This window comes from Homarus americanus, unplaced genomic scaffold (genome assembly GCF_018991925.1).
Source record: "Homarus americanus isolate GMGI-L3 unplaced genomic scaffold, GMGI_Hamer_2.0 scaffold21314, whole genome shotgun sequence".
Lineage (NCBI taxonomy): Eukaryota > Metazoa > Arthropoda > Malacostraca > Decapoda > Nephropidae > Homarus > Homarus americanus.
This window is the reverse complement of record NW_024720811.1, coordinates 187,395-203,380: the sequence shown is the minus strand read 5'-3', so window position 1 is coordinate 203,380 and position 15,986 is coordinate 187,395. Positions and strand designations below refer to the sequence as shown.

Sequence of the window (15,986 nt, the reverse complement as noted above, 5' to 3'; positions counted from 1 at the left end):
CAACGTCCCAGCTGAGCTGCGTTGCTATGGCGAGTGCTGAGGTAACATGGTTCATGAATGCTGGGAAATATGTACTGGAAGTTGTGAGTTTGTTTCAGTATTTTAACTTCCCATGTAGGTCATTACATTACATCTGTGATAATATTCCTTACATTAATTTTTTGCTTGTTTTTCTGTATTTTATATTAGTTTTGAATTTATAATAGCAACACAAGACTCATCACTAAAGTCACATCCCCAGGCCAAGCTGTGAGCTATGTTATGGTTATTTTTCAGCACGTAATTTTGGGTAGATACAGTACAGTATACAGTATGTAATTTTCTTCATAGTCCTGCACCAGTCTGGTCCCAAGCTTGCCAGACTAGTAAGGTTCAACCTGTACTGTATTGAAATTGTTAGAAATACTGAACACTTATAAGAAAATAATAGGCTAATGGAAAATTAAATGTCAGCAGTATTTAATATTCTTACATAAAGAAATTTCCAAAATTTGGAGGATTTTCTAAGTTTTGGAGTAGAAGGTCCAGGCCAGAAATCCTCTGAATTTTAGTTTTCCAAAGTTTAAAATAAAATAATTCTGAGATTTCTTTATTAATTTTCAGGGCTGTGGGTGACATCATGTCTACGCTGATCTTCCCTGTTGTACCATATTTGCTGCAGTTGATATTCCTGGCGCTTTTCTGTGTGGTCGGGGTTCTTCTGGCATCGGCAGGAAAAACTGAATATCGAATCATGTGTTCTGAAGATGGGTGTCAATGTCAAGATATAAAGGCATGATATTGCTACCTGGTTCTTAGTATTCTTTTCATTCTCATTCTTTCTAAAGCATGGAGCTTACCTTAATGAACTTGGCATTCTGTTTTCTACTTTAGTTTTACCATCAACCCACTGTTGAAATGCTTGGCTGTTTATATATCATCATGACCTACTTTCAAGGCTTGAGTAAAATAAAATATCCAACCAGTAACCAGAAATTGCAAATCTGACTAACTTTCAATGTGGTTCAAAAAGTCATTGTGTGTTACCTCCAAAACAATAAAGACATATCTAAGCAATGATTTGAGAATGGACAGGCCAATTAACTTCACATTTGCAGGATATATTGATACAGTAGAAAGAGTTTTAGTGCTGATAAACTTCAAGAGCTGTTGCAAGATTGTAAGGTTAATTCCCTTAGCTGTCTCTGTAATCTTGGAATAAAGATAGGAGATATACTGTACAGTATGAGATTGCTGGACTCCAATGCTCTTTTGGGCTGGTTTTCTCACTTAACACAATAGAGTGAAAGCTATTTAAATAATTAGGAAAATGGTTGAACTGGGAGCTTGCTTAAAGGTTTGCAAAAAAGGCTAGGGTAAGTTCTTGATTTTTTTTAAAATCACTATTCTAGTGCTAGGGGTAGAGAGTTTTTTAATTGTTTGAAAAATTATGAAGCTATATCCATAGATGAGTATGAAACCAATGTTAGAAGTAAAATGTTGGTAGAGTTTTTAAGTGTTGGACATATGAAAGTAATATTGTAGAACAGTGTTGGAGACGTGTTAAGAGTATTTCAGAAGTTTGAATTTATAGACATGGTTTACTTGTGTTTTGGAAAGGATTCATTAAGATAGCATTGAAGTGCTAAAGAATTTAATCAGTGATGGTGACATATGGCAGATCTGTTTCAGATTTACTTTATCCTATTTGTCATTGATTGGCCTATTAGCCACTTGGACAGTGGGTTATATCTCCTGTATGTACTGTTGGCAAGTACTGGACATGTACTGGCTCCAGAATGTATCTGTAACTGAGCCTGTGTTGGCCTTGAATGTTCCAAGAGTTTACAACTTTCACTCAAAATGTTGGCCCTGAAAATTTTTGGAACTTGTGGTTTTCAACCTCAGGCTGTGATCTCTAGTGGGGCAGGCATTTGCTAGTTCCAGGTATGAACACTCAACTGAGTTATATCCTCTGAGGTGTTTATAAATTTCTATTAAACAATAATGAATCTTTTGTACATAAGAGAAATGACGCTGTTTACACGATTATGCACGTCGTCTGCACGTTGGCGGGCCGTTCAAACCCGTCAAAATTCAAGTTTCCGCCGTCAAAATTTTTTTTTATTTATTTTTTGTGTTCCAATAAAATACGTTAAGAATTAAAAACTCGCGAAATTTGAGAAGCTACTATACGACATTTAACCCTTCAATATGTCTTCAAAGAGACCATGATGCAGAGAAAGTTTTGCTAGTGCTTCCAAGCTTAAGCACAAGTCACTATCTATCCAGGAAAAGGGTGAATTTCCATGGTCCGGCACCGGTCAGGTCCCGAGGTTGCCGGACTAGAGAGGTACAACCTGTAGTTATGAAGGTGATTTAGTGAAGCACAAAAGATGTGTTTGAGAAGTGATTTTTTATTTTTATAATTTAAGTATCCATTCATTCCTATCCCTTACTTATTTAATGCCTTGTTTCCAGGAAAATGATACCTGCATATTTGAGGATTTTAATAAAAGCTCTTGTCCTGGGTCTTCGTGCCAGTTCTTTGACTACGTTGTTGATCCACACATTCCATGGCTTCATGTGAGTATTGGGTAGATAGTATTATTTTAGGCTATACAATATTTAAAAAAAATTTGCTGAACCATTTAGTTACCGGTATACAAATATGCATAAGAAGTATAGGGAGTACAATTATTCACAGAGCTTGTGAAAAGTACAAAATTTTAATGCAATCCTTTTAAAATATTGTCATGCTTGAAGTCTTTTAATATTTCTTTTTAAGAAAAATTATGGTACCTTTACAAATGAATGGTAGAATATATTTAGAGGGTACCACAATACAGGCAAAATGAAGGCAATACAGAGAATATTTTCCCTTTCTAATATAATCTCCCCGTTAGCCAGACTCTCCTGTCCCCGGAACACTCCAATAGTCGGAATAAATTTTGAGCCTTTTGGGTATGGGAGCAAGTTTCCGAAGATGAAGTCATGTGCATTTTCTGGAAATTTCTTGAGAAAATCTCTCCGTTTTGGGCATGGGAACAAATTTTCTGAGAGTTCCAAGAGATTGCTTCATTCTTTGATGCATCCCCATGTGTGGATAGGGTAGATGCTTAGGTAACTTAGGCCGTAGGCTCACACAATTAGTTCATATTCTGCTGCCAATTGTACAAGGTTGTTCCCTCATTCGCTGTTGTTTTTGTGTACAATTTGTGTTGTGCATTACTTGTACTGTACATTTCTGTACCAGGACATAAGCAGCCAAGAATACAGTGTTAAAGCAGCCTTAAGACATAAAAAGAGATTACAGTTCCATATATTGTACTGTACATTCAGTTAATGTAAAAGTACTGTATTGTACAGACAGTACTGTACATAGCAGAGTGGACAGTGTTTGCCTACTGTACGCTAGTGTGTAGAGGTGTGTGTATAGTATACAGTGCTTGTACAGTTCCCCACGAGAGTATCATGAGATTTTCATTCGCTACACCTCGAATCACTAGACAAAATGCTTTGATATGATCCCCAGTGCATCACCATATCAGCAACAGCTGGAGATGGTGGTAAGATTGGGGGAGGGAGTCATCCTTGTATGGCACACTAGATACTTAAATAAAAAAAAATCCATGAAGCTATACAGTATTAATATATGTCTTGTGCTGGGTAGAAACAAGGCATCTGTAGACAAGCCAGTGTCTGATGATTAAAATAACACTGAAATATATGGACATTTCACCATTATGTCGTTTAGTTGTAGTAACGGAGTGTCGTTCATACTGGGTTTCACAATACTGTACATTATACCTTCGTTAATTTGACAAAAAGGGGCTCTGGGTCACTCGAATTACCGAGAAATCTGATTTAACCGAGTTTAGAATATTTTGACATTCAACAGTTTCCGAATTTTTGTCTTTCATTATTCATTCATTTTCTGTCACAAAATAATCTATAATTACTGTACTGTGCAAACATAAGTATTGTCTAAATGTACATACTGTTTAGTACAGTAATAATAGAATAAATAATACAGTAATAAATAAATGTAACACTGAGGTGAGTTGATGATGCGAGGGGTGAGCTGAACCATTGGTGACATGATGTGACGTGACAAGGCACTTACACAGCAAACACATTAATAGCACTACCAAACCATTTTCTTTTAGCATTTTAATATATAATTTCAATTTAAAAAGTAATTGAGACATGCTGACTCAATTTGGCTACTTTTGCATTTAGACAACTGATCAGTAAATAAACCAGGGCATATGGAGACGCATTATACAGTCAGTTCCCGACTTACGACGGGGTTAGGGAATGACGACCAGGTCGTAAGTCGAATTGGTCGTAAGCCAAGGAGTACCTGTACATTGCAATAATATTTATTAATTTCTGATAAATACGCTACAATATTATTTCGTAGGTACTCAAGACAGATCCTGTGTTAAGCACCAACCCTCTTGAGCAATGAAAACAACCGTGCTTGAGAGATGGTGAGTGCTGGCAACATTATTAGGGAGAGAAGGTTAGCAGGACCAATCAGCTGTTACCACTGGTAAAAAGAGACTGAGATTTTGGGGGAAAATTTAATTATTTTTCAATAATGTTTTATTAACCCGGCACCAAATAAACCTAAATAATATGGGAATTATGGTGAATTGCATACTATCGTTATTAAGGGATCGTGGGCTGCCGAGTAGGAGGTGTTGAGTTGTCCTACCTTCCTCCTTCGCCACCTCCTCTCTCTTGCTACACACCAAACGTAGTTGTGTACAGTATCTTAATATGACTCATACTCTATTCATTCATCTTAATCTATTTCGTAATATATTCCTATAATAATAATGAACTTTTCGGAACTGCACAGTTATTTCAGATTCATTCCGAATTGAAATCGTTTAATTCCTTTTTTTTTTTTAAATCTACAAATTAAACCAAAATCTGAATTATATAATGATCCAAATTAACGGGGATACAGTGTATGCCTACTCATATTGTTCACTATATGTCTGATTTATGAAGAGTAACTAAGTAAATAGTACTTCCTTTTAGAGTGAACAGCTACAGCAATATATTGTACAATACAGTTGGGTCGGGATATATAGCGACTTTATATAACTATTTTTTTATATCGCGGCTCCCAAAATTATCGACATTTTCCTAAAATATAGGGATTTTTTTTTTTTTTTTCGCAAGGGAAATCGGGCTGGAAATATTTCAAATTTATCACGATGCCAAAATTATCGAAATTTTACAATACAGTGAACCCTCACTTTACACGGTCAATTGAACCCACGGAGGCCCGCGTAAAGCGAGAAACGCGTAAAGTGAACAACATAACATATGGGATTAAATGAAATAGAGACCGGCTGACCCCCAAACTCCACTTTTTCCGACACAATACCTATGTTCTAGTAAAAATAACATCTTAATTTTATGATGGTACATGCACACAATTAACACTTAAGAGAAATAGAGAAATACAGTCGCCAAGTTAATGTCCATTCAAATAATGGACTCAACTCCCTCCCCCTCTTCTCACACTACACTGGCTGGCTCTTCCCTCTCTGAGAAATTTTTGGGGGAAAACCACTAGATTTTAAGGTATAGTAATAAATAATACCTCAAACTAAAGTTAGGATAATATAATTGACATTGCTGGATTCCTTGTAAGACCAGGAATATTTTGAATATAAATGCCATATATTTTGCACAAAAGATAACATATTTACTCAGAGTAAACAAAATACTTACATTAGATCTAAAATTTGTATGTCTAATGCAAAATCTATGATGTTTATATTCAAAATGATCATCAAATTGTAAGGATTCCAGCAATGTAAATTATATTCTAGCCCGGTAATTTGCATGAATTTTATGAGCTAAAACAAATATCTTCAGTTAATAAAAAAATAAAAAAATATTCTTCACGACACTATCTGTCAATCAAAGTACCCCACCTTGCCTCCCCCCCTCTTCCAACCGGTCCCAACCCTCCCCTCCCACCTTCCCTCCCTACCACAGAAATGTTGGGTGAAAAAACTAGATTTTAACTTTTAGTAATAAATAATACCTCAGACTAAAGTTAGGATAATATAATTGACATTGCTGGATTCCTTGCAAGACCAGGAATATTTTGAATATACACTTCATATATTTTGCACAAAAGATAACATATTTGCTCTGAGTAAACAAAATACTTGCATTAGATCTAAAATTTGTATGTCTAATGCAAAATCTATGATGCTTATATTCAAAATGATCACCAAATTGTAAGAATTCCAGCAATGTAAATTATATTCTGGCCGGATAATTTGTATGAATTTTATGAGCTAAATAAAAAAATTATACTTCACCCGCGTAAAGGGGTACACGCACCGCGGAATGTGAGCATCCCGGGTTCTGGCAGGGTACCGCGTAAACGTGGAAACGCGGAATGTGGGACCGCGTAAAGTGAGGGTTGACTGTATATAGCGATAAATTTATTTACAGTAGACTCACAATGTATATGGGGTTATGTTCCTGGGACCTCACATAGTGTCAAAACCCTAGAAAGTCAGAAACACTCCTAAAAATCCCCTAAATAGCCCCAAAAATACGAGTTTAAAATTTTTTCTCTTGTGCAAAATATATGTTGTCTAGATTCAAATTATTTGCAGTCTTGCAAGGATTCCAGCAATGCAATTTATATTCTGGTAACTTTAGACTGTACCATTTTATGTCAAGTTTAGTCACTTTTATTAGCCTCCAGAACCTAACCCTATTTTCCCCATTGATTACATGTAATTATATACAGTACAGTATAGCGATTTAGTATATAGTGAACATCCTTGGACCCTATCTCACCATTTATCCCGACCTCACTGTATATCGGTCTACATGGGATCTGCCATGTTACTGATATGTAAATTGCATTGGATTAATACCGAAATAAGGTTTCAAATCAAGAGACTTGCAGGAACAGAGCCTCCTGCCCACCTATAGTAAGACATTTATGGTTGTAAGTTTAAGTGACCCTCATTCAGTATACAGTATAAGATACCGGTAGGCATGGCATTGGTATCCATGTACGACATCCACTCCGAGTCATGTAATATATGATCTGAAGCCTCGGACGATTCACATCGTTTGAAAATGTATATACTCGTTCATTCTCAAAGGTCGCAGATATAGAACTACCAACTACTGTATTTAGAAACAGGTCTAGTAACATTGCTCGGAAAGCCTCGAATTAAGTCAACCCCATAACCCCATGACTAACGATATTTTTTTTTGGGGGGGGGGGGACTGTACAATCCCTCCTTCATGGAGGAAGAGGAGAGTAACAGATAGTAACTCCTGCTACAGTAGATGGTACAGGACAAAGCAGGCCATCCTGTATCATCATTTTGCCATTTGGCCTGCCTGCATCACAAGTCCAAGATGACGGCATCTGCTAGTGAGTACAGTACTGTGTATACAGTACTATAATTTGTTTATTTACAATATATTGAATGTGTACAGTGATGTTTGTCCATGTGAGAGGCGTAGTTTAGACTTAGAAAACTTTTCCAAGCACCTGGAAACATTCTGGGGATGTGCAATAGTGTCTGTCCATGCGAGATGTGTAGACTCTTGGAAAACTTACCCCAGTACCTAGAAAAATTCCAGATATGTGTGATTTTTTCCGGGATGAAGAATTGGTCTTATTACCCGCAAATCTCTCATTCTTGGAAGAGCTCTACACCACCTCTTCTGGCTAACGGGGATCTATCATTGTATTTAATACAATTGTCTTGAAATTAAAATGAATTATTTCTAACAGGTCTACAATGTGTTTGCACTGTTCTGGTCCATGTTCTTTGTTTCTGCATTTGGAGAGATGGTGTTAGCAGGAACATTTGCTTCATGGTACTGGGCCTTCAACAAATCACATGTCCCAACCCTGGCAGTTACAGAGAGTTTTGGGAGAACCATTAGGTAATATCAAGAAGTTGCTTAAAAATGTGTAAAGTCTCATCTTACAGCATGAGTACGTGTTTAGGCTCTATTTGTCTCTATAAATAAATTATTTTGTCACATACTGCAGAGTAGGCAACTCCACTCAATGCTTAATTGATTTTATTTTTAATCCTCGTGTGAATTCACTACTTAACCATCAGTACATTGGGTGTTTTAATCTTCAGTTCCATTGCATTAAGGTTAATTTTATGAGCTCCTTAATAATGAGAGGTAATAGTATACTGTACTCGGTTCTATTATACAGTAAGTTCTCGCTTAACGTCTGGGTTATGTTCCTGAAAACGCGACGTTATACGAAACAACGTTAAGCGGATCAATTTTCTCCATAAGAAATACAGCTAGATAAAATACGGGAGTTATGTTTCTGAGCCTCCCTTTGCCCCATGAAATACATTACATATACAGTGAACCCTCACTTTACGCGGTTAATTCAACCCACGGCAGCCCGCGTAAAGTGAACAACATAACATATGGGATTAATTTAAATAGAGACTGGGCCGACCCCGAAAATCCACTTTTTCAGACACAATATCTACGTTGTAGTAAAAATAACTTCTTAATTTTATGATGGTATGCACACACAATTAATAATTAAGAGAAATATCAATAATATTAGGTTTTTTTAACACTTACATTAGTAGAAAAGATGGCTGGGCACACGGGGATGGGGGGTTGGTTCCGAGGCAGAGGGCAGATTATTGGCCCTCACCTGAATCACTTGTATCAATTGTATCACTATCCACCACAGAGGCTTGCAGGGCCTCTTCGTCAAACCCCTCAAAGTCCATATAAGTCCATATCCTCACTATAATTATCACTATCACTGACTTGGGCCGGCTGTGGTGGGTGGCGGGGGTGAAGAACTCGGTAATGTTTTGATGACTGGGCGACCTTGTGCGCACCCTGCTCGCGCCGCTCTCCACGTAAAGGGGTACATGCACCGCGGAATGTGAGCATTCCGGTTTCGGCAGGGTACCGCATAAACGTGGAAACGCGGAATGTGGGACCACGTAAAGCGAGGGTTGACTGTACACAAATTCAAAACTCCTTGTGAGATGCCTGGTGAGGTGCTTATATGCATTACTATAAAGTCACCTTCATTGAGATTTTATAAGAGGAAAACTTAAAACTCCTCTACATAACAGATAAATAAATACCACTAGGTAACCTTGGTTGACTGGTGGGATGGTACCAACTGTCATAATGCATCAACTTCCCCTCCGACTTCCGGCCAGATTGAAGGTTGTTTAGGCTTATAGTTTTTATCTTATAAAATGGCACAGACTAAAGTTAGCAGAATATAAATTGCATCGCTGGAATCCTTGCAAGACAGCAAATAGTATGAATATAGATTTCATATACAGTCAGTCCTCGACTTACGATGGGGTTAGGAACCAACGACGAGGTCGTAAGTCGAATTGGTTGGAAGTCGAAAATGCGAAAATAATACATAGAAAATCTAAAATGGGTGTCTCTTTTTCTTCTCAGCACCACGAGAACTCCCACTTTTAAGCTTGCCAGCCATTTTAAAGGGAATTACAAACAAAAATTTTGTCAGTAAACAGCGTGATCACTAACGTCTGGACTCGAAAATACGTAATTTGAAAAACATTTTATACAACTTCAGCGGTCATATGTCCTGGCGGTCATAAGTCGAGTAGGTCGTAAGTCGAGGAGTAGCTGTGTTTTGCACAAGAGATAAAAATTTTAGTTTCTTAAGTACATTTAAGTACTGTACTGTACATGTGTTTTCAACTTGTTTTCAGTAGATATAGTAACTTTCTTCATTTATTTTTACTCATTTACATGCACATACCATCCTAAATACATATTGTGAAAAAGGTAAAATGAAATATTTGTCATTAGGGAGAGGGTGATGCGCCGTAAAAAGTAGTCCATGACGACGTAGTAAATGACGTACCGAGTCACCCGTTAAACAAATTTTTGGTCTCTAAAGTTTAGCGACGTAGTACCGAAACATCGTTAAGTGGGCCGACATTAAGCAAGGACTTACTGTATTATTGTTATTACTCCATTTCTGTTTTTGTTTTTTTATGATTCCTTTAGAAGTAAAATACGGTTTTCCAATACTATTTTAGTTAAGTGGAGGGGCCCTTATGAAAACACCCAGGCACTCTATAATGGCTGTAGAGTATTCACTGGTTTGGGTCATATAAACTTGTGACTGAGAATAACTTAGTAATTATTTCATTGGGTTTTTGTAAAAATATTGACCTGGGAATGAATGGAGAAAATTTCTTGTGGTTGTATTTTGTATATGAGAGTGAAAGAGTCATTTAAGATTCAAGTTTCACCTGATGACTCATTTCTGTTTGGATAGCAAATATGAGGTGCATACAATTGAATTTCATATCCTCATTTGAAATTTAAATGAGGATCTTTTTCAAATATTTTGCAAGACTTTTGGATTTGGCTAGATAAAGAGATTGGGTACTTATGGTTAGGACTGAATTGATGATGTAAAATCCCACCTTGTTTTTATCTCTTCATATTTTAATTTTCAATCTCTTACTTAGGTACCACATTGGCACTTTGGCATTTGGGTCACTCATCATTGCCATTGTGCGCATGATTCGTGTGATAATGGAGTACATCGATCACAAGATTAGAGAGAAAACTGATAGTAAGATTATCCGATGTCTCATGTGTTGTTGTCGGTGCTGTCTCTGGTGCCTGGAGAAATTCCTCAAATTCATAAATAGGTAAGTTTAACTCTTTATTTCAATATGGAGAGCAAATGTTTTTTAGTTTTTATTTTAAGGGACTGGCTTTCTTTGGTTACTCCTGGACATACACTGTGGGGGAAATATTTTTGTAATTTTTTTATTTTTTTTTCCACTACATGCTCCATCTCTCCATTATATAGTGACTCCTATTTCTCCATCTCTCCATTATATAGTGACTCCTATTTCTCCATCTCTCCATTATATAGTGACTCCTATTTTCTCATATTTTTACCCCGAGTTGCATTCCATAAATTTTACATGCAACCAAATATCAGTCTTTTATACGTTTGCAACTTGCGTAGATAGCACATGCTCACAGCAGACATCATTTTTTACTTTTAGTAAGTAATTAATGACTTTCACTTAAATAGCAACTAACCAGCATGTCTTCTTTTGTCTGATATGTATTTAAGAGATGATAATTTTTTACCTCATGGTGGTAGTTATGACCTTCTATGGAACACAGTTTTTTTGAGAAATAAAGGCATCATTGTTTTTCATACTCATTCTTTTGTCATCACAAAAGTACTTATTGTCTACCTATTACTGTACTGTATTCTCTCACATTTTCACAATCAAATTAACACATTTGGGAGGCTGATGGTAAGAAACATCATTAATAACACATTTGGGAGGCTGATGGTAAGAAACATCATTCTACTCTACTTAATAAACCAGTATACTCTGTGTATAGTTTGGAAGATTTTCTATTTTTACTAATTCCACATTAATCATTTTCAGGAATGCATATGTATACTGTGCCATCTACGGGAAGAACTTTTGTGTGTCAGCCAAGAATGCCTTTTCGCTTATCATGAGGAACATAGCCCGTGTGGTAGTACTGGACAAAGTAAGCACTTCATCTAGTTGATGGTTATATACTGTACCATTTTTAGTTTTGTATGATCAATTCCCAATTTCTGATAACAATATAATCAATAATGCACAATTTCTTTCAGACATTACAGTCACAGTAAAACATATTATCATCCATAGTTAGCGATGTTATATACAGTAGTACCCCGATTTACGTCAATTGAACCCACTGGGTACCGCGGAAAGTGAAAACCGCGTAAAGTGAACAACAGAACATATGGGATTAATTCTAATAGAGACTGCAAAATGGTTGCATCATGAAATGTGATTGGTGGGAGATCTTCTATTTTCGAAAGTGCAATTGGTAAATGCTGTGTTTTATTACTTTCGAATTTTACCAAATTTCAATGTACAGTTCTCCAGGCTGACCTCACAAATTCGTATCTCATAAAAACTCATTTCTTTAACACTTATTCCACTTAAGATGTGGCTTAGAAATAAAGAGAATATAATATAAAACTATAGATAAGAAAAATGATGAGCATGGGTGTATGTGTGGGAAGAGAACATAATTATGTGGAGGTGGTGTAGCCAACTCGCTAGCCCAGCTGCCGCATTTATTGTTACTTTTTAATGAAACTGTAAAAGTTGTGGAAAAGTCATTTCAATACTCTAATGTGGCTTAGAAATAAATAAGCGATAAAACTGTAAAATGAGAAAAATTAGTCAGTTGGTTGACTGCTTAGCGGAAGTAGGTCATGTCTTCCAGAGGATGGTTTGAGTGTGAAAGGAGCTATTTTTTGTACATAAAATATGTACTCTTGTATTTTATGATATGCTATGTATTGTTTATCATAGTAATAAATATGGCAACTCATTGCGTGCAGTATTCAAACTTACATTACTAACCGAGTTTGAAGGAATTTTTATTATATTATTTCATTTTGGTGCTGGATAGTTGAATCTACCAGTTGCCTGGAAAGCAGATAACTGGGATTCTACTGTACTTTGCAAAAAAAATTTAATCCTAATGCTTACATGAATTAATTATATGCTTAGCCAATTTACACTACCAACAAAGTATAATATAAGCATAACAGATAAATAGTTTGTTTTCATTTGACTGCTTACTTTAGGCACTGTATAGCCAGAGAACACACCACATATTTTAAAACTTGTTTGCTGACAGTGAAAGACGGAGGCTATCCTGATAACAATACAATACATATAAATTCCTAGTGCTGAGAGACACCAGTTTGAGAGGAAGGGGTATAGTCAAGTTGTTTTGGTGGTTGAAGATTGATGACTGCACTGGGCATAATTAAAAGACATCAGTGTGCGGTCATAAGGTGTTATAGAGCCTTTATGTGTCGCCTATATTTCACCATCCATAGTTTTCCCACCTTTCCTCCCTCCCAATCTTGCCTCTGTCCCTTTTGTTTTCCAGCCAAACTTCTCTCCCTCACCCCTCTAACCAAGAGAGAATAATTGCTTGCAGATACTTGGTTCACAAAATTTGCAGAACTGTGGTGTACTTAAGTGCTTGAATGCCATTAATGTAATTATAATATGAAAATTTTTTGTAGTTTCATTACAAGTAACAATATACACGGCAGCTGGAGTGACAAGTCGGCAATGTAGTCATGGCCCATCATCTACACACACGTTTTATTCCCACAAATACATACCTATTTTCTTCATTTTTCTTATTTTATAGTTTTATATTATATTTTCTTTATTTATAGGCCACATGAGAGTATTGTAATGATTTTCAACAACTTATATATGTAGGGTCATTACATGTAACAACAAATGCGACAGCATATACACCCATGCTCTTCATTTTTCTTATTATATAGTTTTATATTATATTTCCTTTATTTCTAAGCAACATCATTTATATAGAGTGGAATAAATGTTGAAGAGTTCCGTCTTCTGAGATGAATTTGCAAGGTCAGCATGTAGCACGGTGCATTGTGGGATCTTAAGAGTGATTTTCAACTAACCAGAAAAATTGTTTATCAGGCACCTCTCAATCCCCGGAGGTGCTGGATAATTGGGATTCTACTGATAATAATTATTCCATCAGTAATTAAAGTTTTGTTGATAGGGAATTTTGTACAGGGGGTATCAGTTCAGATAGTTGTGTCATTATTTGGCAGACATTATAGTGGAAGTAGTGGTAGAATTAAAAATAGTATTATTGGTTGTGATAGAGCTTTATTGTGTTGCAATAAAAGTACTGGGTATGATTCCTTACACTTATGGTGTTATAGCTGTTACTGATGTTTGTTCAGGGATTCGAAGCATTTGAAATGTTACAAAATACTGATTCGTTTACTTGCATTGCTGTATGGAACCAATATTCATAAAACTGTTTCAGCATTACCAAATTCTACCTTCTATTTTTATTTACCATCCAGTGCCACACAGGTCTATTCAATCAATCGTAACACTAAAACAGAATTGTCGTGTTTTCAAGACCTGACACTATTCAAATACAGTACTCACAACAAATTTATTCATGACATATATACAAGAATGTCACTTAAACAACTGGTTATCTTGGAATTCTGACAGTTCTCTGTAGGAATGTGTTACCAGATAATTATAACGTATAATTTGACCCATACAAGAACCACAGGCATGTACAAATACTTGTGGGCAACTGTACTTCAATATGAATATTGATTTAAAAATAAATAAAAATTTTTACAACTCCTTTATTGTATGTTATTCTCTAATGATATATTTAATTTGATGACCCACAGGTGACAGACTTCCTACTCTTCATTGGAAAGATGGTGGTTGTGGGAATCATTGGTGTTGCTTCCTTCTTCATATTCAGTGGTGAAGTAAAAATTATGAAGGGTTATTTGCCTGAGATGAATTATTATCTTACTCCAGTTATTATTATCACTATTGGCACCTTTTTTATAGCCACTGCATTCTTCTCTGTTTATGCTATGGCTGTGGACACATTGTTCCTTTGTTTCCTGGTGGATTGTGAGAAAAATGACGGGTCAGCAGAGAAACCATACTACATGTCTAAGGACCTCATGAAGATCCTGGACAAGAAGAATAAATTCAAGGAAGAGTAATGGTATTTAAACAAAAAATGTTTAAGCTTTCAGCAACAGCTTTATTGCAGGTTATGAGATCTTCAGTGTGCTGTTTGAAATGCCACGATAAAATTTTTCATTAAAAAGAAAAATTTTAGGTGATTGAATCTCTTGATAATTATAGCCCACTTCTACTGCAAAATAAGTTGATTGGCATATTACAGGAAATGGAAAACAAATTAACTATGACAGATCATTTTATGGCAGAATTTGCTAATTGGAATATCAGTTTAGTTCAAGAAATTACTGTGATTTTCTTATAGTTTTATAAGAGACTGATAGAATTATGAGTTTTATTTTGAACAGTTGAAGGAAGTTGTAAGTAGCATTTTCATTGTTTTATAATTACATCATTATTAAATGAATTTAAAATGGATGTACAGTATAGTAGAGCATTTATACTAAAGTAATGGGCAGGAAAATGTTCCTTGCGTTATATGAATTATCTAGCTTTTCTTAAAAATAATTCCCATAGAATTGTATGAAATAGAATTTATTCAGGGCTAGATTTAATAACATGCTATTTCTATATTTTTGAAAACATATTCTTTTTTGTAGTTCAGAAGATTTGTAATGCTCTTTTACATATTTGACTTTGCAGATATTGATTATGGAGAAGTCTGATTAAATGAATTTATCAAAGGTAAATTGTTTTGATTTCTGTGTTCTAATATTTACAGTCAGAAGCAGTAATTGCTTCCCCTCTAGTAACCAGAGCCATGGCAGGTGAAGGCCTGGAGATCGGATAAACCCTTCTCCCTCCCCTATCCCCTGTTTAAACATTGCTGGGTATTTTTGTAACTATCGTGGCTGGCGATGTTGCATTGTGTTGATATTGGCCTTCACTGCCTTCACTGGCTATGGCTCCAGCTACTACCGGTGGATAGCAATTTCCGCTTCCGAATATACTGTAGTGTATTTTGATACCATTATGCAGTGCTAACCCAAAAAGTAACGAGACCCCGGGATCCTGTGGAAAAAAAACAAGTAATAGCCTCAGATATTTTCATATATCTTTGCACCTCTGGTGCACACAACCTAGATGTTTTGAAACAATTGCATAGGCAGTCTGACAGAAAAGACCAAAGAAGTGGAACAGCATGTGGCTCCTCCTCCATCATTACAACGTGCCCAGTCACACGGAGCTCTCTATCCAGCAATTTTTGGCAGGGTAAAACATTCCTTTCGTCCTCTAACAACCTCAGGCCAGTTGCCATTACCCCCATACCCAGTCTACTTTGTGAGGACTTTGTTTTTGAGTGGGCATTTGCCAGTATCTATCAGTCAATTGATTCACAGCAATTTGGCAATATGAGGA

At 36.1% G+C, this 15,986-nt stretch overlaps 1 protein-coding gene across 6 annotated transcripts in view; it reads left to right on the top strand.

Annotated features, from left to right (window-relative positions):
* The window catches only part of LOC121861183 (choline transporter-like 2), a 59,787-nt gene extending 44,477 nt beyond the window's left edge, over positions 1-15,310 (top strand). For all 6 annotated transcript variants that reach the window (XM_042358748.1, XM_042358750.1, XM_042358749.1 and 3 more), the window contains 6 exons: positions 604-772; positions 2,461-2,565; positions 7,787-7,941; positions 10,521-10,706; positions 11,472-11,580; positions 14,318-15,310. In XM_042358748.1, coding sequence (XP_042214682.1) covers positions 604-772; positions 2,461-2,565; positions 7,787-7,941; positions 10,521-10,706; positions 11,472-11,580; positions 14,318-14,647 — 1,054 coding nt within the window. In that variant the 3' untranslated portion in view covers positions 14,648-15,310. The remainder of the gene's footprint in view (positions 1-603; positions 773-2,460; positions 2,566-7,786; positions 7,942-10,520; positions 10,707-11,471; positions 11,581-14,317) is intronic.
* The last annotated feature ends 676 nt before the right edge of the window (positions 15,311-15,986 follow it).